Raw genomic sequence first — 26,765 nt, forward strand, 5'->3', positions numbered from 1 at the left:
ACACGCATGTGCACTCACTTCCCCAGGTGCTCTGAGGTAGCAGCCTCCTTGCCACGAACAGCTTTCCACCTCTGTGCCTGGCACACAGGGTTTTCATGGTGTAACTGGGAAGAGAAGAGAGAGCTGGAATGCCCACTGGGCTGGCACATGGGGGGTCCCCGAGCACCTTTCAGCAGGTGTCCTGCTGTGGGCCGGCTATGGCTGTATGCGTAAGTTCAGTGTATCCAGAAATAAGAAACAAAAACACCCCCCTCCCCGCTTCAGCCCCTGGGAATGAGCACTCCTGCCTGGGGTCTATTCAGAGCTCAGTGTCTTGTCCAAGTTAGCAGGGAGGGGAAAGTTCAGGGCAGGCCAGAGCTGGGGCACCTTACTCTGGCCCCTCTCCTCGTCTCCCAGAAGGAGAAACTGAGTCTGAGGCTGAAGGGCCTGGCCAGGGGCACAGAGGGCAGGAAGAACCAAAGGAGGACCCAGGAGTGGTAGGTGAGAGCCCCGTCTCTGGGCAGAATGCAAGAGCCACGAAGGCCTTGGGCTTTACAGATAGAGACCAGGGCCCAATTCCCACTCTGCTGTGTGACCCTCAGCACCTTACTTGCCCTCTCTGGGCTTCTTCATTGATGAAGGTGGGATTATAATAGTCCCCAAAGCTGGTCTGGGCCAGGTGGATGCCCTTGCAGTCTCCGGCTCACACAACTGACGGCCTTTGAACATTGGCGTCTCTCAGTATTAGTAGGAGAGAGCCTGAGTGCCAGGGTGCCAGTGGAGGGCGAAAGCCGCTGGGCTTCGGCAGCTCCCCTCCAGCCCCTCCGTAGCAGCTGGGCTCCAGCCCCAGACTTCATGTCTGCCCAGCAGGGTAGGACCCTGTGTGGAACAGGACCCACTGTCCCAACCAGGCACCCCTCGGCTCCCAAGCAAGCCCTGCACAGTGGATGTCCCCCACCCCGGGCTGCCTGTCGATATGTTCCTTCCAGCCCAGCTGCCTGTCTCCCCTGTGCATCCAGAGCCCCCTGAGGCAGATAGCTGGGCCGCACCCAAGGCCAGCTGCCCCACAGCATCCCCACCGGGACAACTGAGCCTGCATGTGCCACGCCTGGGACAGGCAAAGGCGCAGGGGTTACAGCATTCTGGTGGCTTCACCTGTTCCTCTCACTGTCTTCCGGGGCCTTATAACGTGAACACCCCAGGCAGCGCCCGGCCGGCAAAGGAAGCTGGCTGCCGACTTTCTGCTTCTCCGAGAGCGGATCCCATACAGCCTGTGGGTCCTGCCGCCTCAGGACGCCCCCCCCCCGAGACGTGAGCACTCACGTGCCCATCTCGGGCCACGCGGCAAGTCTGGACCGGCCCACACCCAGGGTCAGCTGCAGAAATTGCAGGCCTTGTACAAAATGAAAACACAGGAGCCTTGTTCACATTCATGAGGAATTTTGAGGTGGTAACAGAGACGCATGAAATCAAGCCAAGGCCCTTACGAGCACAGGCTCCCCGGGACTGCACGTGTCACCCGTGTCTGAGGCCGGCCCTGGAGCGTGCGGGGGACACGGGCACTGGCTGCAGCCGGCTGGCGGGCCTTATCGGGGTCACCCCGCCAACCCCCAGCTGGCTCCAGCACCTTCTCCCACCCCGGCGTGGCTCCCGGCACAAAGTCCCTCCACGTGCTGGCCGCGGGGACTTACGGCCCCTTCCTGTCTTCCAGCATGGAGATGTGTGACCAGAAATACAACATCACCATGTGCCCGCTGTGCGACAAGACCTGTAGCTACTGGAAGATGAGCTCGGCCTGTGCCACGGCCCGGGCCAGCCACCTCTTCGACAACCCTGCCACCGTCTTCTTCTCGGTCTTCATGGCCCTCTGGGGTGAGCAGAGCCCGGCCACCCTGGGTCTGTGGGGCAGGGGCAACTTCGGCGTGGTCCCCACGTGTCCTTCCTTCCTCCCTGAGATGTTGCACAGCGTTTGCCAGGAGCGAGCGTGGGAGGGAGGGTCGGGGGAGACGATGGCCCGCTGCGTCCGCAGGTGAGGGGGATCTGTGCTGCGTCCTGGATGCAGACTGGTTCTTCTGACCCATGCCTTATGAAAGGAGAGGAGGGTGCTTTGCTCTTAGAAACGGGCCCTGTTTCCTGGGACCAGGTCCTCGCAGCCCCCCTGCAGGCTCTGTGTGCCCACTTTACGGGGAGGGACACCAAGGCCCAGAGACAGTTGACGTGAGTTTCCTGGGGTCACTCAGCTCTTGAGGGTCCAAGGCGAGGATGGAACATGTGGTTTCCAGAACGTGGGCCCTTAACGCCACCACCACCCCAAGTCCAAGGCATGTAGCTTGTCCTTCGGGATGCTTGCCTACTCTGGTACCTGACTCATGTGGGGGGCATAGGAGGTGGGTGAGTGGTGGCCGGATGCATTTCTGTAGATGTTTTTAGATTAGCAAACTGGCCTGTTCCCTCCTCCGTGGCCCTGTGTTGCCATTTTCCAGGGGAGGATTCAGGTAGGAGATGGAGCTGGACAAAGAGAGGGCACAGGATCTAAGGGTTAGGATGCCTGTGGGAGGAAGTCAGGGTGGACTTCCTGGAAGAGGTGTGAGCCCCTCGAGCAGAGTTCTGAAGGTGTCAGGGGCAGAGGCATTGAGCATTTGCGGTGCGTGGACTCGGTGTAGAAACAGAGGGGCCTGGGAGTAGCCCTGCTGGCGTGTCCAGAGCCTCACATTGCTGCTAAGGACCCAGTGGGGCAGGGGTGGGCTGAGAAGCTGCTCGGCTTGCGGATGGGGACGGAGGCTGCCCCCGCCAGCGAGGTGTGCGGCTCTCACCTGTCAGCGTGATCTAGACGGGTGAGCATCTGGGCATGGAGAATTTGGTTACAGCACTCCGTTGTTGAGTGGAATGGGCTGTCACCGACACTCCAGAACTCTCGACTGGGTAGGATTTTTCAGAATCTTAGAATCCTCGAAGTCGGGACCCGGACTTCCTAACTCGGCAGCTGCCCCGGGGAGGTCTGTCGTCCCAGAAAAGAAAGGACCACAGGGGCAGAGCCAGCTTCCAAGGCAGGAGAGGGCTGATGCCGGGTTCCTCACCGGGCCTGAGCTGGCCCTGCATATCCTGGCAGCCTCCCTCCCTACCCGAGACGGTCCGGTCTGTTCAGATCGAGGTGGTGTTTGAGAGAACTGTCAGCGAGGGGAGGGAGCGACAGGCGGCCCGGGGGCTGAGGTTGCTGCCTGGCCCGGTCTCCCTGGAGCATGGGGCTCAGGGTGAGCTGAACCTCTGTGGTTTGGAGTCAGGGAGTGCAGAGGAGCTGAGAGGTGTCTCGGGAGGCCCAGGAGGGGTGAGGAAGGCTGAGCAGCGGGGCTGGTTCCTCGGTCACATTTCCATACTCGCTGGAAACCGAGTGGGGGGCACCAGGCAGCGGCCGCCAGCTCTGGGGTGGGAAGTGGTGAGGATGCCAGCCGGGGCATCTCCGCTGGATGCTGTGCACCCACCACCCTCCGATCTAGACAGCAGCTTGGTGTCCTTAGCAGGAGCCCCTGCCCAGGGCTCTCCTGCCCTGAGACCTCATGCCCTGGGCTGGCGCCGCAGCCCCCCACCTCTGCCAGCTTGGGTCGGGGGTGGTTCTCCACAAGCGCCGTCCATTGGGCCCCTGGCCAGTGCCACTGGCCCCTTCAGCATCCCTGGGCCCATGTGGCTGCCAAGCCAAGGCCCACCGGTGGTCCATAGCATGACCTGTGAGCAAGGGTGATCTCGGGGTGTTGAACCTCTGAGCTGCTAGACGGTTCAGTACCCCCTGACTGTCAGCCTGGGCCTCCCAGTGGGTGTTTATACCTTTGGGACTCAGGCTCCAGCTCTGCCACTGCACCCCGTCATCCCTGGAAATCTCAGCCTGCTCGTCGGTGAAGCAGATGGCCAGGGTCTGAGGAGCTGGCTGCAGAGCCTCAGCCCAGGCTGAGCGCGTAGCTGAGTCAGTAGGGGTCCTGCGCTGTCGTCACACCCACTGGTGGCACTGCCTACCACGTGGGGCAGCATGAGAAGTAAAGACGTATGTGACGGCGCCTGGCCGTGGGGGCGGGGGGCTGGCCGTGGGGGGGGTCGGTGATCAGTCAGTTTTACGAAGGGCCTGTGCTCGTGGCAGCCCGGGAGGCAAACTAACAAATCCACTGCCCTTATAAGTTTACAATCCAGGATTCAAGCAAGAGCTGCATGTGTAAAGGCCCAGTGGCAGGGGTGCAGGGCCTGGTGAAGGAGTCTGCCAGAGGCAGGGAGGAGGTGGGAAGGGTGCAGGGGATCTCAGAGACCCAGCAAAGGCCTGCTGGAAAGAACTCAGTGTTCTCATCCAGAGGAATCAGAAGCCAGTGCAGTCAGGCTGCTGTATCAAATGTGTTTTTGTGTGTCATCCTTGAGTCGGAGACAGCAGATGTAAGAGGCAGCTCGGGAGAAAGTGGAGGGAGGGCTGACCCAGCTTGGATGGGGACAGTGGCCAGGGGGCTCTCACTCGAGACCAAAGTGAGCTCCACGGCAGGTGCTTAGGCCAATGGTGAGAAACCCGGTTATCCCGAGGGGGGCGCAGGGCAGCCAGACGGGGAAGGAAGCCGGTGGGAAGGGCCAGAGCAGCAGTCAGAAGACCTTGTCACCTCCCTCCCTAGCCCCAGGCTCCCCAATTTTGTCCCATCCAGTCCCACTTTCCCCACGGGAAGCTCTAAGAGGAACCCAGCCCCCAGACTCCAGGTGACTGTGCCTCCAATCCTTGCAAAGGACTCAGGTGCCTTGTGTCTGCTCTCGCGCAGCCATTCCCAGGGTTGAGAAGAGCTGGCCGGCATGGCTGAGCCGGCTTCAAGTGAAGCACGGGGAGGGCGGGTACAGTTACAGCCCGCGCCCTACTGTGAACAGGGGGTCTCGATCTCCGGGGCTCTGTCCGTCCTGTGTGACCCCAGGGTGGGGAGGAAGCAGGCCCACTGCGTCCCCAACATGCACGTCCTCTGCGGCCAGCTCTCCGAACAGAACGTAGTTTATAGGTGCGGGGCCTGTCTCCTCGGAGGCACCACTCAGGGCCCACTTTCTCCCGCCCGGTGAGAGAAGCCGGCAGCGGCCGGAACTCGGCGCAGAGCCGTCTTGGGCTGTAATTACCGTGTCTCCGGCTGAAAGCTGTCAGTGGCGAGTCCTCGGCGCCAGGCGCCAGGTGTGGCTCTTGCTCCACAGCCCTGAGAGCTCCGTTGGCTTCTGGCCATCGTGAGTGTTGTCTTATAAGTACTGGCACCTTCACTGTCCCCTCCAGGAACGTGCATGGGGCACTGCGCCTCCTTCTCGGGCCGTCACCCCAGAGTGGACGCAGGCCATGCCCGAGTTGGAGAGGGGCAGGTCTGTCAACCCCCCAGCCATCAGGAGGAGGCCGGCCAGTTTTGTCGGGGCTCAGAATGGCCCCGAGTGCCTTCAGCCTGTGCATACTCGGATAATCAAGAGTATCCAGGATTGTCCATCCACCCTGGCTCCCAGGAGCTCCTGCCCAGACCCAGCCCAGCCCTGCCCTCCCTCCCAAGTGGCAGTGGCTCTGGGCTCATCTGTCCCTCTTGTCAGAGCAAACAGTCTGGGCCTAAAAGTTTAAAACCCAACGGTCTCCCCGTGGTTCTCACACTGGGTTTCCCACCAGACAGGACAGTTACCCCAGGATGAGGGTGCAGCGAGGGAGGTGCCTGGACACCGTGCCCTCCCTGGAGCCCTCTCCACGCTTGCCCACCCCTGAGCCAGTCCGCAGGTGTGGTGCCGTGCACGCCTCCCCACCTCACCCAGTCCTGGCTTAGCTTTAAAACAGCAGCAGCCTTTTACCGATTTCTACATGTGGGGGCTTATCTGTGGGATTTGGGGAACATGGGAGTTCTGCTGAGAAGGTTTGAAACCTCTTTCCTCCAGCAAGGACCGGGGAGCCGGGAGAGGGAGTGTTAGTGGCATCAGCGCGCACATACTGGCAAAGACAGGCGCTTGGGAGCCGTGGACTGTGCTTGACTCTGCCTTGCAAGGTGCGGCCGCAGAGCGAGGAGGCAGCCCCTGCATTCCAGGACATCTGCTCAGAGTGGGAGACAGATGCAGGCAGAAATAAGCATAGCCTCACGATAAACGCCGTTACGTCTCTCGGTGGGCAAAGGCGGTCTTCTAAACAAGGCTGTGAATGAAATTGTAAGTCATCAGCTCAGCACGGGGCGAGATCTCCAGCAGCGAGCACTGTGTAGGGCTAGGCTGTGCCAGCCAGGGAGGTGGTGAGCACCCTGCTCCGGGAGGCACTCAGACTACGTTGGAGGATCCCTTGCTGTGGCTGCTGCAAGCATGGGGAGGTGGTAGTTCTGTGTGGTTCCACGGCCGGCCCGCACCTTTCTGGACCCATTGGGAAGTACCTCTGAGCGTCCGCTGCCCTCTGCTCCTCATTCTCAGCCTCCCTGGTCTTCCTCAAGACCTCAGCACTGGTCAGCTGTCCCCTACCCCCCAGCCCCTCCGGTCTGGGCCCAGGAAGCTCCAAGCGGAAGCTGGAACGCCTCTGGCTGGGCACACAGCCTCCTGGGTCCCTGTCCCGAGCCGGGAAGTTTCACCGGCAGCACACTCGAGCCCCCAGTGGAGCTCAGCTTGCACAGGCCGCCGGCTTGATGCTCGGGTCTGAGCCGGTACTCAGCTGGGTGGGCGCCGTGCCAGGATGGGCGGATACAGGGAAGCGGTTCGCGTCACTGCCAGGTCCTGGGCTGGACTCCGGGTCAGACCTCTTAGCTCGTCACATAGCAGCTGTGCAACCTCAGGCAAGTGGCTTCTGCTCTCTGGGCCCCAGGTTCCCCATTTGTAAAATGGGGGTAATCATGCAAGCTGCCTGGGCCGGTGTCGGGAGCCTCGAAGGCGTCGTTCCTGGTGCTGGCTGTCACGTCGTGTTAGCTGTTCTGTCGGTTCGGTGAGTGCTTGCTTGTTGGAAACGTGAGGACAGCCTGGACCGTAGGAGGCCGCGGCTCGAATATAGCCCTGTGCTGGGGGGCCTCTGTCGGTTATGTCCCTTCACCGCCTCCAGAGGAGAAGACCCTCTTCTGTTAGCCGGGCCCCGTGCTATGCCGGGCACCGTGCCGAGCATGGTAAGTGCAGTGACTCGTTACTGCCCCCGGTGACTGTGGGAGGTGGGTGGCTTTATTGCCCCATTTGACAAATGAGCAAATCGAGGGTGCCCAAGCACACCAGAAATGAGAGGCAGAGACAAGATTTAAGTCCAAGCATTCTGGTTCCCCAGGCCCCAAACTCGGCCGCTCATCCCTCCTCCCTCGGCCTACATGGTTAACCCACTCTCGCTGACATGCCTGCTCCATGGGCCTTTCTAACTCCCGAAGGGATGACCTCAGATTTATCCTCACCCGGACGGCTTCCCAGCTGTCCCCAGACATGCCTCCCTCCCCTCTGAACCCTGGGCCGGAGCCCTGCCTGGGTGACCTCAGCGACATCCCAGTAGCGCTGGAGGGAGGGTCAGATGTTACTCTCCGAAGAGGACACTGTGGCACAGAGAGGGTGTGATTTGCTCGAGATCACACAGCTACCGGATCTATAACAGACCCAACAGATCCTGTCCTGGCCCGTCGCCTTCCCAGATGTACACTAGCACTCTGGTCACCTCTCTCCCTGCAGACGTGTTCCCAGCTCCGTTCTGTGCCCTCCTGGGGGAGCAGAGGGTTCCCCGGAGCCGGTCGTGAGGGGCAGGCAGCCAGGAACGCCGCTCAGCCAGCCGGTACCGCAGGGATCTCGTCAAATGCTGTGCACCTGCTCAGGGAAGCCAGCACGCTGCGTCCCTGCTTTATTGAGCACCTGCTGTGTGCAGAGCAGCGCCACTTCTTAGCCTCAAAGGTGCTGTCCAGCCCTTACCAGCACCCCGCCCTTGAGAGACAAACGCGATTCCATCCCCCCACGATGTAGGAAAAGGGGCAGATCTGTGCCTCCGCTGGTTACCCCCTCCCACCTCCTCCGGCTTCACTTCCACCCCGGGAGACAGCAATGCACCTGTCTGTCAAGTGCGAGTTCAGTCCACACGCTCTCATTTGGCGGAAAAAAATAACAAAAAAACCAGTCCGCTACCATGAAGCACTTCCTTTTGGAAAAAAGGAGCGTGTTATAAATCAAGACAGAAGCAGCAGAAAAGGGCCCGCAGGGCTTGGGAGGTGGCTGCACAGTCCAGCCCCTGCTGGCGGGTGGAGGGAGAGGGAGACGCCCCCTCGGTCCCCGGTCCTGCGACTGCACGATCACTGACAAGCATAATTAGCAGAGACCTCGCGATCGGTCTCCTTTCAATCCGTTGTTCAATGATTTGTTCATTGCCCTCCAGGGGATCATTTTCCCCCTGGTACGTCTCCTTTCCCGTGTCCTTTCTTCTCCTGTCCTCCAGCTGCTAACGTCTTTGCTGGCACAGTGACAGGGCCCCGGACGGGCCACGGCCTGTAGCGGGAGTGGGCGGGGTCCCTGCCCGCTGCTCCAGCCTCGCGTCCGCTCCCCAGTGGGGTCCGCCAGCCCGGGCGCTGACACGCTGGTCCCAGAGACGCCAGCTCGCTGCCGCCCCGTTGTATGACATTTCAAAGCCTCAAATAAGGTGTCACACAAAGCAACTCTGAGCCCCATTTAGCTCTTTGCTGGGATCAATTTTCTGAAATTATGGCATAATAATGGGGTTTTAACAGCTTGTCAGTTCCGTGCAGAACAAAGGGGCTTGTTTGATTGAGCCCGGCTGCAAGAAGCTACAGGAAGGTGGGTCGGACCTTAAGGAGATGGCGGAGGTGTGGCCGAGCCCCCTTCCGGCGCCGTGCGCAGCCGAGCACCCCAAGCCAGCTGGGCGTGTAGCGAGAGCTGGTCTGGGGTTCTTGCTGGAACTCAACGGCCAGCAGCGGCTCGTGAGTGAACTCTTGTTCAGAGGGTACATAAGGAGGGTGCCTGGTGACCCAGTGAGGCTTTGGTGCCTGAGCCCCGTCTCTTCCGAGAGCCCCCGCCGGTCCTGCAGCTGCCGGGGGAGACGTCTCTGGTTCCCCCCTTGGAGGAGGAGGAGATGTGTGCGGCGAGCAGACTTGGGGTGTTGGGAGCCAGAGGTTCTAGGCTGGTCTCTCCCCCCGGGGGTGGCATGTCAAAGAGGACACACCCCTGGGCTGGCAGAGTGAGAGAGGCTGAGCCCTGCCTGCCCCCAGGGCTCCGGGGTCGGGAGCGGGTGGCAGAGGGGAGACAAGACAAGACAAGAGGCGGATGGAGGAAAGTAGGACAGACAATGGACGGGTCAGTGCTTCCAGACACTGGTGTGCAGCCCGCCGGGCTTGTTGGGGATGCAAGTTCTGTGGTGCCCAGGAATCCCAACGTTGGCCAGCTCCCATTCCGCCTGCCCCCGGCCCTTGGCAACCCCCAGTCGGCTTCCTGTTTCAGTGCATTTACCAGGAAACATTCTGGGAGTTCCACATCGATGGAACCACACCGCATGTGGCCCTTTATCCTACAATCAGCCTCTTAACCAGACTCAGGGAGAGCCCTCCATGGGGCCCCCACGCGTTACTGCAGGTCGACCCATGGAGCACCCTGAGCGGGACATCAAGCCGCCTGTGTAGATGGGGAGCCGGGGGCTGCAGGGGCAGGGTGCTCACGTGCCCGAGTTCACACCTGGACTTGATCCAGGGTAGACCCAGAGTCCTGCGCTCACCTGCTTCTTCTGGGCTGCCCTACAAGAACGTGTTTGTCGAACATTGTGTCGTTGAGACAGATGTTTGAGGAGAGAATTACAGCTCCACCACCTGCTTCCGCCCTGGCCCAGGCTTCCTTGTGTCTGTCTATGTGCTCTGCTGCCCTCTGGGCTCTGGACTCGGGGGCCCTGGCCTTGTGTCCGGGGTGCCCTTGTGCAGTCCTCGAGGCCGTTTCTTGTGGATGCTGACCAGGCTCGGCACGCAGCTTGCCCTCAGGCGGGGTAAAGCACCACCCTGCGCCGGGCAGTCTTGGCACTGGACGTCCTGGGTCCAGGTTTCTGCCACTTGTTAGCTGGTCACCTGATTGCTCAGAGCCTCAGTTTAGGCATCTGTAGAAAGGAGGGCATTGTCCCTGCAAGGAGGCCCTGAGGGTGGGGAGGAGAGAGGGGGGGCCTGCAGAAGCAGCACGCCGGCAGGACCGCCAAGAGAAGCAAGGGAACCCAGCAGCACCCACCGCCATCCACATGGTTGGTATGGGGGTGCGGGCACAGGGGTGCAGCTGCGAAGGACGGACGCTTGAGCTTCCTCCGGCCTTTACCCAGCCCCATCGCTCACGATGCCCTTTGAGCTGAGAAGCTGGGCCGGCCCTGGGCTCCGCATGAGCCTTCACGTGGGTGCTCCTGCTGGCCAAGCCTGAGCCCCAGGACCGTCCCCCTTTGCTCCAGAGCAGGCGTGCACACTGGGTGCCACGGCATCTGGCAGTGGGCGTGGAGGGTCTGCGGCCGAGCAGAGAAGGCGTACCTGAAGTGTGGCACACAGGTGGTCTCTCCTCCGCTCCAGCCTTCCGGCACCAACGCTTCGCATTTCCAGGGAATCAGAAAATTCATTATTATACATAACACGTCTGTGTTTCTTAAACATCATCAAGCCAGTGAGGCTTGACTCTGTACCATCTCCACTCCTGGCCCCAGGCTCCAGGCTTGGTCCTTGTCCACAGATACCTCTGGGAGTGGGTCCTCGTGTCTGTCTTAAGATTCATAGCACACATTCTAAGCAAGAGTGCCTGGGATCAAAGAGCGGCTGCCCAGCTGTGTGACCTTGGGCAAAGCAGTCAAACTCTCTGTGCCTTCCTATCCTCGTCCATAAAATGGCAGTACAGGTTTGTTCTAATAATCAGACGACTTAGTATGACTAAGACCATCAGGTGTCCACACGGAGGGCCCGTCAGTGCAGCGGTTAAGTGTAGACTCTGGGGCCAAATAGAATTTGGTTCAGATCCCAGTCCTGCTCTAACCTGCAGTTGACCTTGAGTGTGGCATTTAACCCTCTGGTCTCTGGGGTCGCTTGTAAATCCGTGAACAGAAATCATCCCCACTGCATAGCGTCCTGGTAAGGGTCGGGTTACCCGCATCGGTGAATCCCGAGCATGGAGCGTGGTCGGGGGCGAGCCCTCATTACAGGGTAGCTGTGTTAGTACGCCGCGGGCGGGGGGGAGGGTGCAGGTGGCCGGGGAGGTGGAGGTGGGGATGGGCCAGCGGGGGAATGGCAAGGACGCGGGATGCCAGGACAGGGCAGGTAAACAGGCCAACTCCTGGGTGTGTGCGGTCAGCCCTCCCGCACATTCCTGCTCTGGCTCAGCCCAGGACTGAGAGGAGGCGCTGCCCCGTCTGGCAAGGCCCAGGATGGAGAGAAGGCGTGAGGTGCCTTCCAGACCAGGGCTCGGTGTGCGGCAGGCCGGACCTCCCCCACCGCGGTGGCCGGAGAACACGTAAAAAAGAGGCGGAGGAAACCCCCTCATGTCTTGCGCCTTGGGAAGTGGTGTGGCCGCAGACAGGCCTGCTCCCCGGCCCAGCTTTCTCACGGCGGGCGTCTGGCTCCCGCTCGGTGTCTGTCTGCCGAGGGTGCGTTTGTATCACGGGCAGCTGCCTCCGCTGCTCCCTTGCTTTCATGTTTTCCGGTAGGTTCTGCCAACTGGAAGGCCGGTGGGAGGGCAGAGGGCAGCCGAGGGGAGGGCCAGGGTACTTCCCACCTCCCCCTGCTTCCCGGCCTCTCTGGCGGAAGCTTCGCTGTGCTCCCGGCTCAGACCCCTGCAGGCAGGCCCTCCCTCCGTGCTGCTGGCTGGTCCGGGCTCCAGCGTGTCCGTGTCCCAGCACCCTGCTCCTGCGGCGGGCTCCTGCTGTCCCTAGTCCCCAGCCCTCTCTCCATCCACTGCCTGTCTTCCCCGCTCCTGCACGGCCTATGCGCCCAGTCCCCAATATTGAATCGCCCCCATTCCAAAGACCTAGAGAGGCTGCTGTTTCCTGGCCGGCCCGGCTGGTTGGGCGGCTCACACTTCGGGTACGTCCGCTGTGCCCAAAAACAGCTGATCTCGGGGGGCCTGTTGTCACCTCTCCTTCACACGGAGGGGGGCGATTCGGACCATCAGAAGCTGTCTGAACCCGGGGACGAACCAGACTCAGACCCACTTCTTGCCCATTCCAAAGCTGCACTCTCTCCTGGCGACGGACCCCACTGCTGGGCGGGCGCCAGACCTCATTTCCTCCATCTTGACGCCACCGCTTGTCAGACAAGGCGCTCGATTCCTCCTCCCGTGATGACTGTGAGGTTTAAGTAGACTCAGGTGACAGCTCTTCCAACAGTGCGGGCACCTCCCCGCCCAGGGGCCCTGAGCTCTCCTTAACGATAGGACCGCACCTGTCCTGACCCCCCCGCCCCGGCCTCTGCCGATTGTCCCTCTGGTGGGGGGAGCTGTAATAATCACCGATTCAGCCAGTCGCTTCTCCACGGTCGTGTGCTCACGAGAGCCATTCGTTCACCCGGTGAGCACTTCTAGCAGCTGTCTGTGCCGGGCTGTGCGCCGGGAGTCCAGATGGACGAGGTGGCGTCCCCGCCCCACACACCAGAAGGGCCCCTGTACTGGGGAAGGGGACACCGTGAGCGAGCGGGGTCCCAAGAGGAGTTGGGCTTTTTCCTGACGCTGAGGGGGTGATCGGGGCTTCCTGGAGGAGGCCACGTTTGAACTGTGTTGAGTTTCCTGGGAATACGAAGCAGGACGCAGCAGCTAGGAGTGCAGCTCAGCAGCCAGACCGTCTGCGGGGATTTGAAGCTTGAGTGAGCGGCCTTGGCCCACGCCTCACCCTTTGTGAACCCAGGACCCCCACCTGTGACCCGGGGTCCTCAGGATCGATGGAGCAAGACGTTAGGAGCACGGGCTCTGGGACCCTGCCTGGCCCCTCACCGGCTGGCTGAGTAAACTTGGCCGGGACTTGATGTTCCTGGGCCTCAGTTTCTTCATCTGTAAAATGGGGAAGTGAGTGTTCTCGTCCCATGGGGTCCACAGGAGGGCGGAACAGGTGAACTGGTGTGAAGTTCTTGGTCCGGCACACTGGCACCTCGCTGACCGGACGGTGCCGGAGACGAGAGTGCCCGTCCGTCCTGGGTGACTTTTTCTCCCTCCTGCCTACAGCTGCCACCTTCATGGAGCACTGGAAGCGGAAACAGATGCGGCTCAGGTATCACTGGGACCTCACGGGCTTCGAGGAGGAGGAGGTGAGCAGGCTGGTCCCCGCGCTCCCTGTGCCCCGCCCCGTCTCCCTGGTGCTGAGTCACCGCCAGCTGCCAGTACGACCTTTTGGGGTCTGCTGGAGTCTCGTATCTCGAAGCTTCTGTGGACGCAGGCCCAGGCTCCCCGCACAGACCGTACATCTGGGGCGGCCTGGCGGGTCTGCAAGGGGACCACTGCCGCCCCAAAGCCGTCAGCCTTTGCCCCCGGTGCTGTGCCCGCGCCCCCCAGAGCCTGTGCTCCGCCTGCCGTTGGGACTGGAGGGGGAGTGGGAGCGAGGCCTTTCCTAAGAGGAGGACAGGCAGGTGCTGCGTGTATCTGTGCGCCAAGGAGAAGGGTGTCAGGAGCGAGTGACCACCGGGCTGGCGGGGGGACCCCTGCCCCAGGGCCCCTCAGGAGAAGCCTTGCCACTGCCCCATCCCCGAGTCGCCAGCTCTAGCCGGAATTCCCGGGGCGGGGGGGAATAAGGAGGAAAACTTGCCCCTCGCCATGGCAAGAGCACAGCCGTCAGGGGGGGACCCCCCCCACTACTTACTTTTATAAAACACATGCTTATTTTTTATTTTTTTTAAGTAAACTCCACCCCCAGCATGGGGCTCGAACCCTGAGATCAAGAGTCGTAGTCTCCACCGGCTGAGCCAGCCGGACGCCCTCCATGCTTTTTTTTTTTTTTAAAGAAAGCTCTCGGGCACTCTCATTGTAACATGGAAATCTCTTCCACTGATTTTTTTCACGTTCCTCTTGTGTGGCCCCCATGACACGCTCCCTCCTGAGACTGAAGGGCTGGACACTTGTCCGCCCGGGAAGCCAGTGTGCAGGCTCCGTACCGACAACGTCGGCGGGAGACGAGGGGGCAAGGGTCTGCCGGGAGAGGCCCAGCAGCTTAGTGACAACCAATTTCAGGGGCCAGGGTGCAGAGCCCCATCCCGAATTGCCTCTACCCTCACCGTGGGACCTGGGGGAAGCCTCTGTGCCTCTGTGTCCTCACCTCTCCTAGTCCTCACTCGATGGGGTTCGAGGGCCTCTTAAAGGGTCAGTAGGTCAGGAGCAGGGCCCAGCCTCAGCAAGTGCCCCAGGACGGGTCACCCGGCTCTCTACCTCCGGGCGCAACCCTCTTGTACAGCAGGTCCCGTCATCCCGTTCCACAAGTGACCGCATCCGCCCCGTCCGCCAGCAGGCAGCTCTTCAGGGGTGCGGCCGTGCACGGACCCCAGCTCTCTGCCCCCGCGGCCCAGCCTGAGTCAGCCATCCACCTGGCCAAGCCGCCTTCCCTGTAACTGTTTCTATGAGAAAGATTCGAGTAGAACAAAAAGCAGTCATTTTCTTATTATTTTAGGATATTTACAGTGTCCTTTCCACAGGTGGTTGGGGGAAGAAAGGGGGCGGTCCCCTTTGTTCAACCCCTCAGGAACCCATCCCATGACCTCCTCCCCCTGACAGCTCGGGGGCTTAGTTTTGGTGATCAGAGCCGTTGGACACAAGTCCCCGGCAGGACCCAGTGACCCCCCCGAGTGAGCCTCCCACCCCCCCGTGGCTGGCCAGGGCCTCCTCGGGGAGCTGGTGACTGAGGGAAAACCTCATGGAGTCTGACCCCAGGGCTGGCGCCCGGCACAAAGGGAAGCCTGTGTCTGGCCTGCGGGCCCCTTCCCTGAGTCTCACCTGTCGCTCCCTTGGGGGCCTCCCAAACCCCCCGGGCCACAGATGTGACCTGTGCAATGGTGACTTCGGCCGGCCCCAGTTCCCTACGTCCGCCTTGTCCCCTGTGTCCATCCACCTTCTTCCTAGTTCTTAAGAAAATGATCCCTAGAGGACGCAGCCTATTTCTTGCAAACACAACACAAAGTAATGAATCTTTTTGCTTTTGTTTTTACGTCCTGGTTCCCTGAAGGAGGCGGTCAAGGTTTGGAGTTTTGTCACTCTTTTATCCTCCTGTAGCCTGTCTCCCTGGGAGAGGGGCCTTCTCGCACACTGAGCCGTCTGTCTGTGCCGCGCAGCTCCCCACAGCTCTTCCACCGCGGGCAGGGGTCTCTGCTTCCTCTCCCACCTCTGGGCCTTTCGTACCCCTCGTTTTTCTGTTCCAGCGCCCTTCGCTGACCTGCTCTGGGCTCCCCCGAGGCCTGGCGCCTCTGGTCTGTCCGCGCTCGCTGACACTGCCGTCTCTTTGACCCCCACGGCTCCTGATAGAACATTCTCAGGGGCCAGTTCATGGCTGGGTGTTCACCATGAGAAAGTGGGAGGCAGGGCGGGCGGCAGCCTGGCACAGACTACCTGCCTCCGGGACGTGGATGCCAATGCGCTGGGGTTCCCAACCAGGGGGAGAATCCTGGATGGGCCGAGGACAGGGCGTTCTAAATTGGAAATGGTACAAGCAGCCAGCTACGAACTGCCCCCAGAGGGTGCCCAAGCCAGTGTAAGGACTGAATTTGTCATGTGTGCTCATGTCGAGGGTCTCAGACTCACAGTTAACAAGGCTTCTCATTGACTTGGTTTCTTTCACAGGACCATCCCAGAGCCGAATATGAAGCCAGAGTCTTGGAAAAGTCGCTTAGGAAAGAATCCAAAAACAAAGAGGTACGGTGGCCGTTGCCAGTTGGCTTTCCTGGCAGTAAAACATTGTATGCACAATGCTATAGACCAGGGGCTCAGCAAACACTGTGTGCACACAACAGTACATACCCGGGCTCAGCAAACACCATGTGCACACAGCAGTATAGAGCAGGGGCTCCGCAAACACTGTGTGCATACAACAGTATAGGCCAGGGTCTCAGCAAACACCATGTGGTCATCAGCAGTATAGGTCCAGGCCCGGCCCCCAGAGAGTGGCCAGAGCATAAATATCTGACTCTGCCGGCCTCTGTCACAACGACTCAGTGCTTTCTGTAGCGCGAGAGCAGCCATAGGCAGCAGGTAAACAGATGGCCCTGCTTGTATTCAATAAAACTTTATCTATAAAAACAAGTAAGGGGCCAGGTCTGGTCCACAGGCTGCAGTTTGTCAGCTCTGCTATGGGTCTCTCGTCTCGATCTACCCTGAGGGTATCTCAGACCTCAGCCAACATTTCACCATTCAGAACCAGGTAGCTTTGCTGCTCTTTCATAGAACACTTGACATTTTAGCACCCCTTGTGTTCGATGTTGACGTATGAAATAGAAGGGTCTGCCCCACCAGCGTCCCGGAGCCAATGGCCCACTCCTTGTTTCCCTCAGAGACACGGGATTGAGAGGGGGGTATTTTGTGTTGTTCTGAAGATCACCATCTTTTTACAATAAGTGACTTTCTTTCTCCCCAAACCTGTCGTTCGAATTGAGTGTCTTAATGTTTGCAGCCTCAATTCTGGCAAACCTCTAGAGGTTTTTAATGAAGGTGTTTCATACGCCCTGGGACAAGCGCGGAGGGCCCTGGCCCCCGGCAGCCTCTCCTGTGGCTGGGGAAGTTTGTGTCTGTCCTTGAAGGGAGGGGAACAGACGCTCCCTGAGCAGCCCCCACCCACGTTCCCGTTCACACCTCAGCCTCTGGGGCTGATCAGGCGGACCTCTGGGTTTACCTTTCCTGTAACTGTGGCACACGGACAGGGTTTGCTGGTTCCAAGGGACCAAGGGTTGCAATTGCCCAAAATCCCATCGGGGGGGGGGTAAAGTGGATACAGCCACAAACCCCCTCTCGGGCCCCAGCTCCTGGGACATGGCAAAAAATCCGGCTTCGTCCTGCTGCAGCCAGCAAGGGGGTGCACCTCCCCGAACAGCCTCTTGGAGTCTGAGTGGGACTCGAGGCTGCGAATGGCCACAAAAGCACGAACGTCTGCCTGTCCCCGTGCGCACTGCCTCCTGGGCAGGCACCCAGCAGCCTTGAACCTCCCTGTGAGACCCTTGAGACCTTATCTCGTCCCCCCAAAAGCAGGGGCCTGAACACTACGGCCTCAGAAGCCCGGCAGGCCTCCCCTGTGGGCCACTAAGACCTGTGTTCCCTGCGGCACACTCCGCCCCCCGCCTGTGTCGGGATATACGGCCCCTAAGACCGTCCACCCCGTGCCTTCACAGTGGCCCCTCTGGTGAGCACAGATGAGGACTTAAAAGGCTCTGTGACACATGTCAGTCCTTTTAAGTCCAGACCTTAACCAAGGCCAAACAGCGCTTCTGGGCAGCCGTGCCAGGCACGCCTCCCAGACTCTGCCACCCTGCCTCCCGGCTTTCAACGCCAGAACCACAGGGATATGGGGTTCCTTTTCGCAGGGCTCTGGGGGCACCCCAGGCCCCGTCTGTGTCTGGGGGGCCATACCCCTCACCTCCTCCTCTCTGTCACTCGGCTCCCAGCTTCAATTTTTGGCTTTAATTCTTTCCCCAGCTATGGCACCCAATTCAGTTGCAGAAGAGAAGGAGACCCACCCCTTAGCTGGCACATGAACCAGCACTTCTTTTTTTTTTTATCTTTTTTTTTTTTTAAAGATTTTATTTATTTATTCAACAGAGAGACAGCGAGCGAGAGAGGGAACACAAGCAGGGGGAGTGGGAGAGGGAGAAACAGGCTTCCCGCCAAGCAGGGAGCCCGATGCGGGGCTCGATCCCCAGACCCTGGGGATCGCGCCCTGAGCCGAAGGCAGACGCTTAACGACTGAGCCACGCAGGCGCCCCTGAACCTGCACTTCTGGACATGGCGTCCTGCGTGTCTTTGCGTGATAAGCGCCCTCGAAATCACAGTGAACCACCTCACAAGGGGGCGGGTCAGAGCCCCGCCAAGCCTTTCCTGGGGGAGTCCACCGTTCCCAGGCCTTCACGGCCCCCCTTCCTTTAGAACGTGGGCGTCTGCACCTCCCGCTGGTTTCAAAAGCCCGCAACCCACATCGGCCTTGGCAGCTGGCACTGCGGGGGCGGACCCGTGGCCACGGGGACACGGCGGGAGGCCTGGGCCCCGCGGCTCCCAAGCCTCGTCACGCTTCACCCCACGGTGCTCTCTTGTTCCCTCCACCCGCCCTCAGAAGCGCCGGCATATTCCAGAGGAGTCAACAAACAAATGGAGGCAGAGGGTTAAGACCGCCATGGCAGGGGTGAAATTGGTACTTTTCTCTTTCGGGGGCAACGCGAGTCTTGACTGTGTGCAGACGATCCAAGCCCGTTGTGTTTTTCCTCAACAAACTCTGACTGTTGTAGTTTTTAACACGCTTCTTTGCCTTCCCGCCACGCCCATCGAGCTGCGACGTGTGTCGAGATGTCACTGCATGGCTTCCGTGGGTCTGTGGGGGGGGACGGGAGCTCGTGAAGCGTGCTTGTCACGGCTGCCTGCGTGTGGTTCTCGGTCGCCCCACTAACANATGTCACTGCATGGCTTCCGTGGGTCTGTGTTGGGGGGGACGGGAGCTCGTGAAGCGTGCTTGTCACGGCTGCCTGCGTGTGGTTCTCGGTCGCCCCACTAACACGCATGCCACCCGCCCCTGGAATGAGTGCCGGGGTACCGCCCTCGTCAGCATTTTCTGTCCTAATACGTGCCTCTCCCCATTTAAAAATCCACCCCCGTTCTGGAAAGATCGCGAGTTAGTGACGAGCTGCTGCTCAAGGGCCCCGCCAGCCCAGGCCGTCCCCGAGCCAGGGAGCCTTCAGGCCCCGTGTCGCCGCGGCGATCGGCGTTTTAACCTGTAATGCTACCTGCCTGTTTCAGCTTGCCCCGCGCAGGAAAAATAACTATTATGGTCTGGGTGGCAGAGGGCAAAACATCTCCAATCTTCGAGCCTGTAGTGAGGCTTTGGCCAGACGCAGGCATCCCCCAGACGCGGGCCTAACGGTCTGATGTAGAAAAGCATTTGGTGCCATGATGCCAGGGACGCAGGGGAGCCATTCTCAAACACGAGTACTCTTCCGTGGCAGCATCCGATAGGTGATGAGACCCCAGACCCCTCCTCGGATGCTGGATGTGTGCTTTCACTCATCACCTGCGGGCGTGTTGTCGTAAAGGTGTTCCTGAGTTTTTCTGTTGTCTGAGTTGTTCACACACACACCGCGTGCGCGCACAGACTTCTCTCCACCGTGACGGGTCCCACCAGGTGACCCGACATTGTTTCGTGTTGCAGACGGACAAGGTGAAGCTGACCTGGAGAGACCGGTTCCCGGCCTACTTCACCAACTTGGTCTCCATTGTCTTCATGGTAAGTTCCGGAAGGCTGAGGTGGGAGAGATCAGGGCGGCCCACGGGGAGACGGTGTGGCGCTCACCTAGACCAGAGTCAGGCATCAACGTGACGTTGGCCCTCATCCCAGAGTGGGGGGAGTGTCCACCACTGCCCCTCAAATGGGAAGGGGCCAAGGAGTCTGCAGGGACCCAAGGTCCCTGTAAAAATGGCCAGTCCCTTGTCCAGCCCAGGAGCTTTAAGTCCTGTGGCCCGCTACCCAGGGCCTGGGGTTGGCCGCCATGAATCGGGGCCTGAGCGTGTGTCCAGCAGCCCAAGGGCCTTGCGGGGAGTCTCCCTGAGTCCTCACAATCCCAATCCCACGCCGTCCTGCTGAAGAGGAGAGAGGCCACAGGTCTGGCTCCTCTCCCCAGGCCACCAGGCCAGAGGTAGTGGGTCCAGGTGCCAGGCAGGCCTTCTGCCCCGAGGGCCCCGCTGCTCCGTGCGAACTCCACTGCAGGCGGGGGCTTGTGTTGGTTTTTCCTCATGGACAAATCAGTCATAGCTCTGCCCCCGCTCCCCACTGCCAGGAACTTCATTCATTGAGCAAATACGGGTTGAGCGCCTACAGTGCCCTCTCCCCATATTCCTGGTCCTGCCAAGGCCAGGTTGAGCTCACCAGCCAGACCCCGGCGGCCCTTTTAACCCAGAGGGGGTATTGCCCACGGGAGGTGTTGCCTGTCGCAGGGGCACACCCGCCCTCCGGCAGGAAGCGGGGACACACTCCTACTGAGTCACCCTGCGGGCCGGCCGCCCGTCTGTACCTCCACATGCTGGCACGAGGCCGCCTCTAAGGCCGGGGTGGTGCCCTCCCCTGGGAGGGGCCCCTTGGCAGGAGCGAGGGAGTTTCCAAGGAAAGCCCTCATTCCCGGAGCTGGCCGGGGAGTGTGGTCAGGGTGTGGCGTGGGCAGCCAGAGCTTCCCGAGCAGGGTGTGGCCGCCGCCCGGCACCCACAGATGTGTGCAAAGTCTAAAATAGGAGCTTCCCTAGATTTCTGATGGCTGCAGTCTCCCTCGGGGCTGAGCCAGCCACAGCCTTTCCAAGCTGTGACCTGAGATGCAGCGCAGCCCCCACGCCACTGCAGGAGCGTGCCGGGAGCCGTGAGGGACCATCCTAGCGGGGCAGGGCCTCCCCTCTGCGCCCTGAATGGAAGGAAGTGACACAGGTCACCCAGAGGGGAACGGAAGGAGCGCGGAGCCCGACCTGCAGGCGGAGTCGGGTGTGAGCGACAGCCAGGCACAGCCTCCCCCCGTCCTCAGTGCGTCCTGGGGTTGGGGTCTGCCCGCATCCACACCCCAGTGCGGGACCCCGTGAGGACGAGGTCGTCTCCAGTGAGTTAGGGTCTGTGAGGAAAAGGAAAAGAAACCCAGGCAGACAGGCTGCTCCCCATGGAATAAACTCATCAGCCTAGCCAGTGCCCACCCCAGCCTCCCAGGCAGCTGCCAGTCTGAGCTTTATGGAACGTTCTGGTCCACCGGTGGGTTTGGCCAGACGAACGATGAGCCAGGTGTGTGGGTGGCTCGTGGAGAGGTTGGGAGAAGGGTCCCAAGCTGTCTGTCCCAGCCAGGCCTGCAGCCCCTGGGGATTGGACTGCCTCACATCCACCCACCTCCGGAACAGCCCTCCTCCCACTCAGGGCCACCCATGTTTCGGGGAGAACCCCTCTTCCCCGGAGTCAGCCTGGCTCACACAAGCCAGGCCAGCCCCTCGGGTTTCGGCCACCCGGTGCCCTGTTGGGGTCAGTGGGCAGGAAAGAAGGCGTGGTGCCCTGAGACAGGTGGCAGCAGAGATCCTGGGAACGCCAGGCTCCGTGGTCTCACCTGGTCAATCCCAGCTCGTGAGCTGGGCAACCTGGCCTGGTTAGCTAACCTCTCTGAACTTCAGTGTCCTCTTCCATAAAACAGAAACTAGCCCTTTGTCCATCTGTCTGTGGAGCTTTGACACCGTATAGCCTGGCAATTAGGGAGTGACACGAGCCCATCCGTGCTGAAGATGAATTGTTGCCGGGTGCGGGGAGCNCTTGTCCATATAGCCTGGCAATTAGGGAGTGACACGAGCCCATCCGTGCTGAAGATGAATTGTTGCCGGGTGCGGGGAGCCGGGCCGGGGGCTCTGGTCGGACCTGGCCGGCTCCCCTCCCTCCGCAGATCGCGGTGACCTTCGCCATCGTCCTGGGAGTCATCATCTACAGGATCTCCACGGCCGCCGCCTTGGCCATGAACTCCTCCCCATCCGTGCGGTCCAACATCCGGGTCACGGTCACAGCCACCGCGGTCATCATCAACCTGGTGGTCATCATCCTGCTGGATGAGGTCTACGGCTGCATAGCCCGCTGGCTCACCAAGATTGGTGAGTGTGCATCTATGCTGTGGGGCCTTGGGCTGGTCGCTTACCTTCTCTGAGCTTCATCGCCCGGAGAGCCGAGTACACGGGCACGTGCATCCCGCTTCTTCTAGAGGTTCCAAAGACAGAGAAGAGCTTCGAGGAGAGGCTGATCTTCAAGGCTTTCCTGCTGAAGTTCGTGAATTCCTACACACCCATCTTTTACGTGGCTTTCTTCAAAGGCAGGTAGGGACTGCAGTTTCTGAATCTCACTGCCTTTCCCACCTCCTTCCTCCCAGGGCGTTAGGAGGCTCTCCTCCCCATCTCCCTGCAGGTGGGAGGCCCTGGGCCCAGGGCAGAGCATTCAGAGTGGCTCCCACTGCCACTGAGCTCGTGGAGAGGCCTGGCTTCTGCAGGGGGGCGGAGCAACGGGGACCCTGGGCGCGAGCTCCAGCTGCCCCCCAGCAGGGTGGATGACTGATGGGATCAGGGCTGCAGGAGTAGGCATGAAAGCAGAGCCGTGGCCAGCTTGGCATTCCAGGCTAGTGGTGGGGTAAACTCCATGCCCGGACTCTCTGAGCCACCCTGGGCTTGGAGGGGCTTGTGGTCCACCCGTCAAGACTCACCCCGCCTTCCTGCCCAGGGCTAGCAGGTCTGATCCCAGAATCCCTCTTAGGCTTCTTCCTCAGCATCATGTCATGTAGTGGTCACCCTCCCGCACCAGGGTCCCCGAGCCCGGCCAAGGGGTCCGGGCCCCCTGAGATGATCCGTGACCACAGAGCAGGCCCTCAGAGGTCCCCACCGCTCCCCAGCCTGATACGGCCATGGCAGGTGGCAAGGTCTGTGCTAGGCAGCTTTGCCTCGGTCCCACGCCTGCCGCTGCCACCCCGGTCCCCTTCCCTCTTGGCTTCCTGCTGAGACCCCGTCTTGTCACACATCTGTGGGTTTGGGAGCTCCTGGGACACGCGACCACAGCACACCACAGTGGTCGTGTACCAGCCGCCGGAAGCCTGTGTGCACATCAAGGCTGCAGCTCCCACCTAGGGGTCTCCCCGCGCTCCCTCTCCCCTCCCACCATCCCCACTCATTCCAGGTTCGTCGGACGCCCGGGCGACTACGTGTATATTTTCCGTTCCTTCCGGATGGAAGAGGTAAGCGCATCTGCACAGCAAACGTTATGGGGTAGCGTCTCCCTCCTCTGGGGAGGGGGTTCTTTGCTGCTGACCCGCTGCTGGGGTGGGGCTATGAGCCTATTTGACATGTCCGTATAGCATTACCCTAAAAGGAGAAAGTCTCTTCAAACTCAGCAAAAGAATAACAGCCCTTTGATTTTTTATCTTTTTCTGTAAGATGCTAAGTGTTTTTTTTCTTTTTCGTTAAGTTCGGTTAATCAGGACGAGACAGAACTCAGCTTCATCCTTTTACTTTAACACAGAAATGCTCGCGTCTCCTCCCCTAAATCAGCACTGGTGACCTTTGGCTTCTGCTCAGCCTCTGCAGCCACTGTGGGTCTGGTTAGCGCACCGGCCACGGGACTTGCCCCAGTGGCCCTGCTAGACCAAGCCGGGGCTTCGGGGCCACCAGGACGTCAGCTGTCAGGGGAACCTTTCAGCATTTCCAATGCCCAGAATAATTCAGCTTATTAGAAAACAAGGGGTGGGTCTTCTGATAAAGCCCCTGTGAAATGGGGTAGAGAGGGTTGCGGTGGGCTTCAGGTTCAAGGTGATCTGGCTGCCTGGGGCAGAGCCAAGAGGTTCAAGCCCCTGAGTCCTGGCCGCTGAACATCCCAAGACATGGGCCTCACCCACCGGAACAGATGCTCGTGAAAAACCCATGAAGTGCTCTCCTGTTACATGATCTCGGCTTTTCCGTAAACGATACCATGTCAAATTCTTTAATGGTTGGAGAAATTGGGGAAATGCCTTTGTAAAATAGAATAAAGCAAAGGATATCATTTTTTTTAATGAAATGGTGGCTCTCCAACATGAAATCTGTGGTAATAGTATATGAAGTTTTGTTCCAGACCCGTAGAGGGGTCAGCTGTGCCCCAGAGGGTCACCCAATGTCCCTTGAGCTTCTATCACTCAGGCGAGTTAAGCCTCTGGCCCGTCCCACAGCCCGGCCTCATGCAGTGGGTGCAAGCCCACCTAGGACAGCGACATTTGGCCTTGGAGGGTTGGTCAGCTGCCTTACCACGTGGCTTCCCAACCACACAGGGCCCAGGCTGCCACGGCCGTGCAGGGCCCATGGATAGGCAGCAGTGTGTGGGACCAGACACTGGCCCTGGGGGAGGAGGAGGGGCCCCTAGACCCAGCCCCACTACTGCCCACTGCCTGGCAATGTGCTCCCCTCTCTGAGCCCCATTCCAGCCCTGACAGCCTGTAGGCAAGGTGCATCCGCTTCCTGGGACTGCTGTAACACAGGGCAGGTGGCCCTACAATGACAGAAATGTATTCTCATATGGTTCCGGAGGCCAGAAGTCCAAAATCAAGGAGCCAGCAGGGCTGTGCTCCTTCGAAGGCTCGGGAGACGGTTCCTCAGGCCTTGCCCCTCGCTTTGGGGGCTGCTGGCATCCTTGGCATGCCTTGCTTCTGGCGGGGGCCCTCGAGTGTCTGCTTCTGTCTTCGCATGGCCTTCACTTCTCTGTGTCTGTGTGTGTCCTGTTCTTATAAGAATCCCGGTCACAGGGGCGCCTGGGTGGCACAGCGGTTAAGCGTCTGCCTTCGGCTCAGGGCGTGATCCCGGCGTTAGGATCAAGCCCCACATCAGGCTCCTCCACTATGAGCCTGCTTCTTCCTCTCCCACTCCCCCTGCTGTGTTCCCTCTCTTGCTGGCTGTCTCTCTGTCACAGAAATAAATAAATAAATAATCTTAAAAAAAAAAAAGAATCCCGGTCATTGCCTCAGGGTCCGCCTGCTCCAGTATGGCCTCATCTCCACTCGGCCACGTCTACAAAGACCCTTTTTCAACAAAGGCCATATTCTGTGGTTCTGGGGGTTGGGATGGAGACATATCTTTGTGGAGGCCACATTCAACCCACTACGCCAGGGCTGCGGTCATCTGTCCAGGAGTCCATGATGGGGGCGGGGGCGGGGGTCTGATGCACTTGCTCTCTGCCCTGCAGTGTGCCCCGGGGGGCTGCCTGATGGAGCTCTGTATCCAGCTCAGCATCATCATGCTGGGCAAGCAGCTCATCCAGAACAACTTGTTCGAGATCGGCATCCCGTGAGTAAGGCCTGGGCCCCAGTCCGGGTGGGGTGGGGGGATTGAGATCGGCATCCCGTGAGTAAGGCCTGGGCCCCGGTCTGGGTGGGGCGGGGGGATTGAGATTGGCATCCCGTGAGTAAGGCCTGGGCCCGGGTCCGGGTGGGGCAGGTGGGATGTGGGGCCCTGGGGTGTCCAGAGGGCTCTTGAGGTGGTCTGGGTGACAGGTGAGGTGGGACCTGGGCGGGGAGGGGGTGAGAAGAGGAGGGGAAGGCCGGGCATAGCTACCCCGTGGTGGACAAGGAGAGGGTGGGGGCCCAGATGACCCCCTGCTCCGCAGCGCCCTGGGGATGGCATGGTCCTGACCCTCACGCCAGCCCCCTGCGGTTGGCAGAGGGAACCCCTCGACACTGTGCAGTGTCCTTGTGCCCTTTGAGAATCGTGCCCCGTTCCGCCTCCAAGGCAGCCAGCCCGCTGCAGTCAGGGACGTTTGGGATGATTTTCCATGACCCCCACCCCCCTCCCCATGCTCACGGCATCTGCTTGGCCCAAGCCGACCCCTGACCCTGTGGGCTCTCCCTGCACCTGTTTCCTTACGTCAGAAACCATATGATGGCACTTGGCCCCTGCCTCCGGGGGGAGGGCCCAGGAAATCATCAACAGAGAAGTCCCGGCTCAGAGAATTAGGAAGACAACCCGGAGGTGACCGTGGCCCTTGTGCGCAAGAACGTCTTCCCGGACGCTAACTGGAGTGACGCGGTGTTTCCCTCAGGAAGATGAAGAAGCTCATCCGCTACCTGAGGCTGCGGCGCCAGAGCCCCGCGGACCACGACGAGCACGTGAAGAGGAGACAGCGCTACGAGGCGGACTACACGCTGGAGCCCTTCGCCGGCCTCACGCCGGAGTACATGGAGATGAGTGAGCGCCGCCGGGCCTCCGGGGGCGGGGCGGGGCGGGGCGGGGCTCGGGGGATGCCCGGGGTGGAGCCTCGTCACCAGGATGCCCAGGCTCAGGGGCCCCGACCTCTCAGGGGGGTGCACTGGGGGGATAGGGCAGGTGCAGCTCTCATGGCCCCCGGGAGCCCCCCAACCCCACCTCCTCCCTCTCCTCACCTCCTCCCGACATGCCGGCCACACTGGCCTCCTTGCTGTTACCCAAACACACAGAGCTCCTGCCTGCCACGGGGCTTTTGCACTAGCTGTGCCCTGTCTGGAATGCTCTCCCCCTAACAGCTGCATGACTCACTCTCTCTCTTTCCCAGTGCTGTGCTCAGGATGTCCTCCGCCAGAGGGGTCTTTCTGACCACAGTGTTTAAAAGGGGACATCCCCTCCCCTGCACCCTTGTGACTCTCTGCCTCTTCCCCTGCTCTAATTCCTGTCACCAGCCGGCATCTGCAGTCCCCATCAGGCCTTTACCTCTAGCTCCCAGCAGAAGGATGAAAGTTCTGTGAAAACAGGACCTTTTATTCTCTTCACTGCCATACCCCCTACAGCTAGAACAGTTCAGGTGGACCGTGAGAGCTCAGTACCTGTTTGCTGAGTGAACAGACGAGCAAAGGAGGCTGGGAAGTCCCCTGCAGAGGGGTCCCAAAGTGTCAGGCCCCCAGCCACCATGGATAGCACATTTCAAATGCTGGCTCTGGGGCCCACCCCTGGTCGGTGCAGGGTGCGACCTGGGACCTTCCACTTTAAACAAATACTTGAGCAAACCCAAGGCCTACTCTGGGTGTCAAGGGGCAGGGTGGTCCCACGAGCGCTTCCCTCCTGCTGGCCCAGTGAGTCCTAGAAGTCACACCCAGCATCCCAGATGATTGTTCAAGAAACACCTTGCCACTGACTCAGAAAGAAAACAATCTCAAGACAGAAAAGGGAAATAGCATCGTGCTCAGGTGACA

General features: G+C 60.3%; 1 protein-coding gene across 1 annotated transcript in view; it reads left to right on the top strand.

Annotated features, from left to right (window-relative positions):
- ANO1 (anoctamin 1) overlaps positions 1-26,765 on the top strand; it is a 274,227-nt gene that overhangs the window by 228,499 nt on the left and 18,963 nt on the right. The window contains exons 15-25 of the mRNA XM_034644849.1: positions 1,691-1,851; positions 13,096-13,178; positions 15,080-15,091; positions 15,691-15,762; positions 18,164-18,241; positions 19,250-19,324; positions 21,492-21,693; positions 21,801-21,912; positions 22,760-22,817; positions 24,791-24,891; positions 25,643-25,788. Of these exons, the coding sequence (XP_034500740.1) occupies positions 1,691-1,851; positions 13,096-13,178; positions 15,080-15,091; positions 15,691-15,762; positions 18,164-18,241; positions 19,250-19,324; positions 21,492-21,693; positions 21,801-21,912; positions 22,760-22,817; positions 24,791-24,891; positions 25,643-25,788 (1,100 nt within the window). The remainder of the gene's footprint in view (positions 1-1,690; positions 1,852-13,095; positions 13,179-15,079; positions 15,092-15,690; positions 15,763-18,163; positions 18,242-19,249; positions 19,325-21,491; positions 21,694-21,800; positions 21,913-22,759; positions 22,818-24,790; positions 24,892-25,642; positions 25,789-26,765) is intronic.

This window comes from Ailuropoda melanoleuca, chromosome 16 (assembly GCF_002007445.2).
Source record: "Ailuropoda melanoleuca isolate Jingjing chromosome 16, ASM200744v2, whole genome shotgun sequence".
In the NCBI taxonomy this organism is placed as follows: Eukaryota; Metazoa; Chordata; class Mammalia; order Carnivora; family Ursidae; genus Ailuropoda; species Ailuropoda melanoleuca.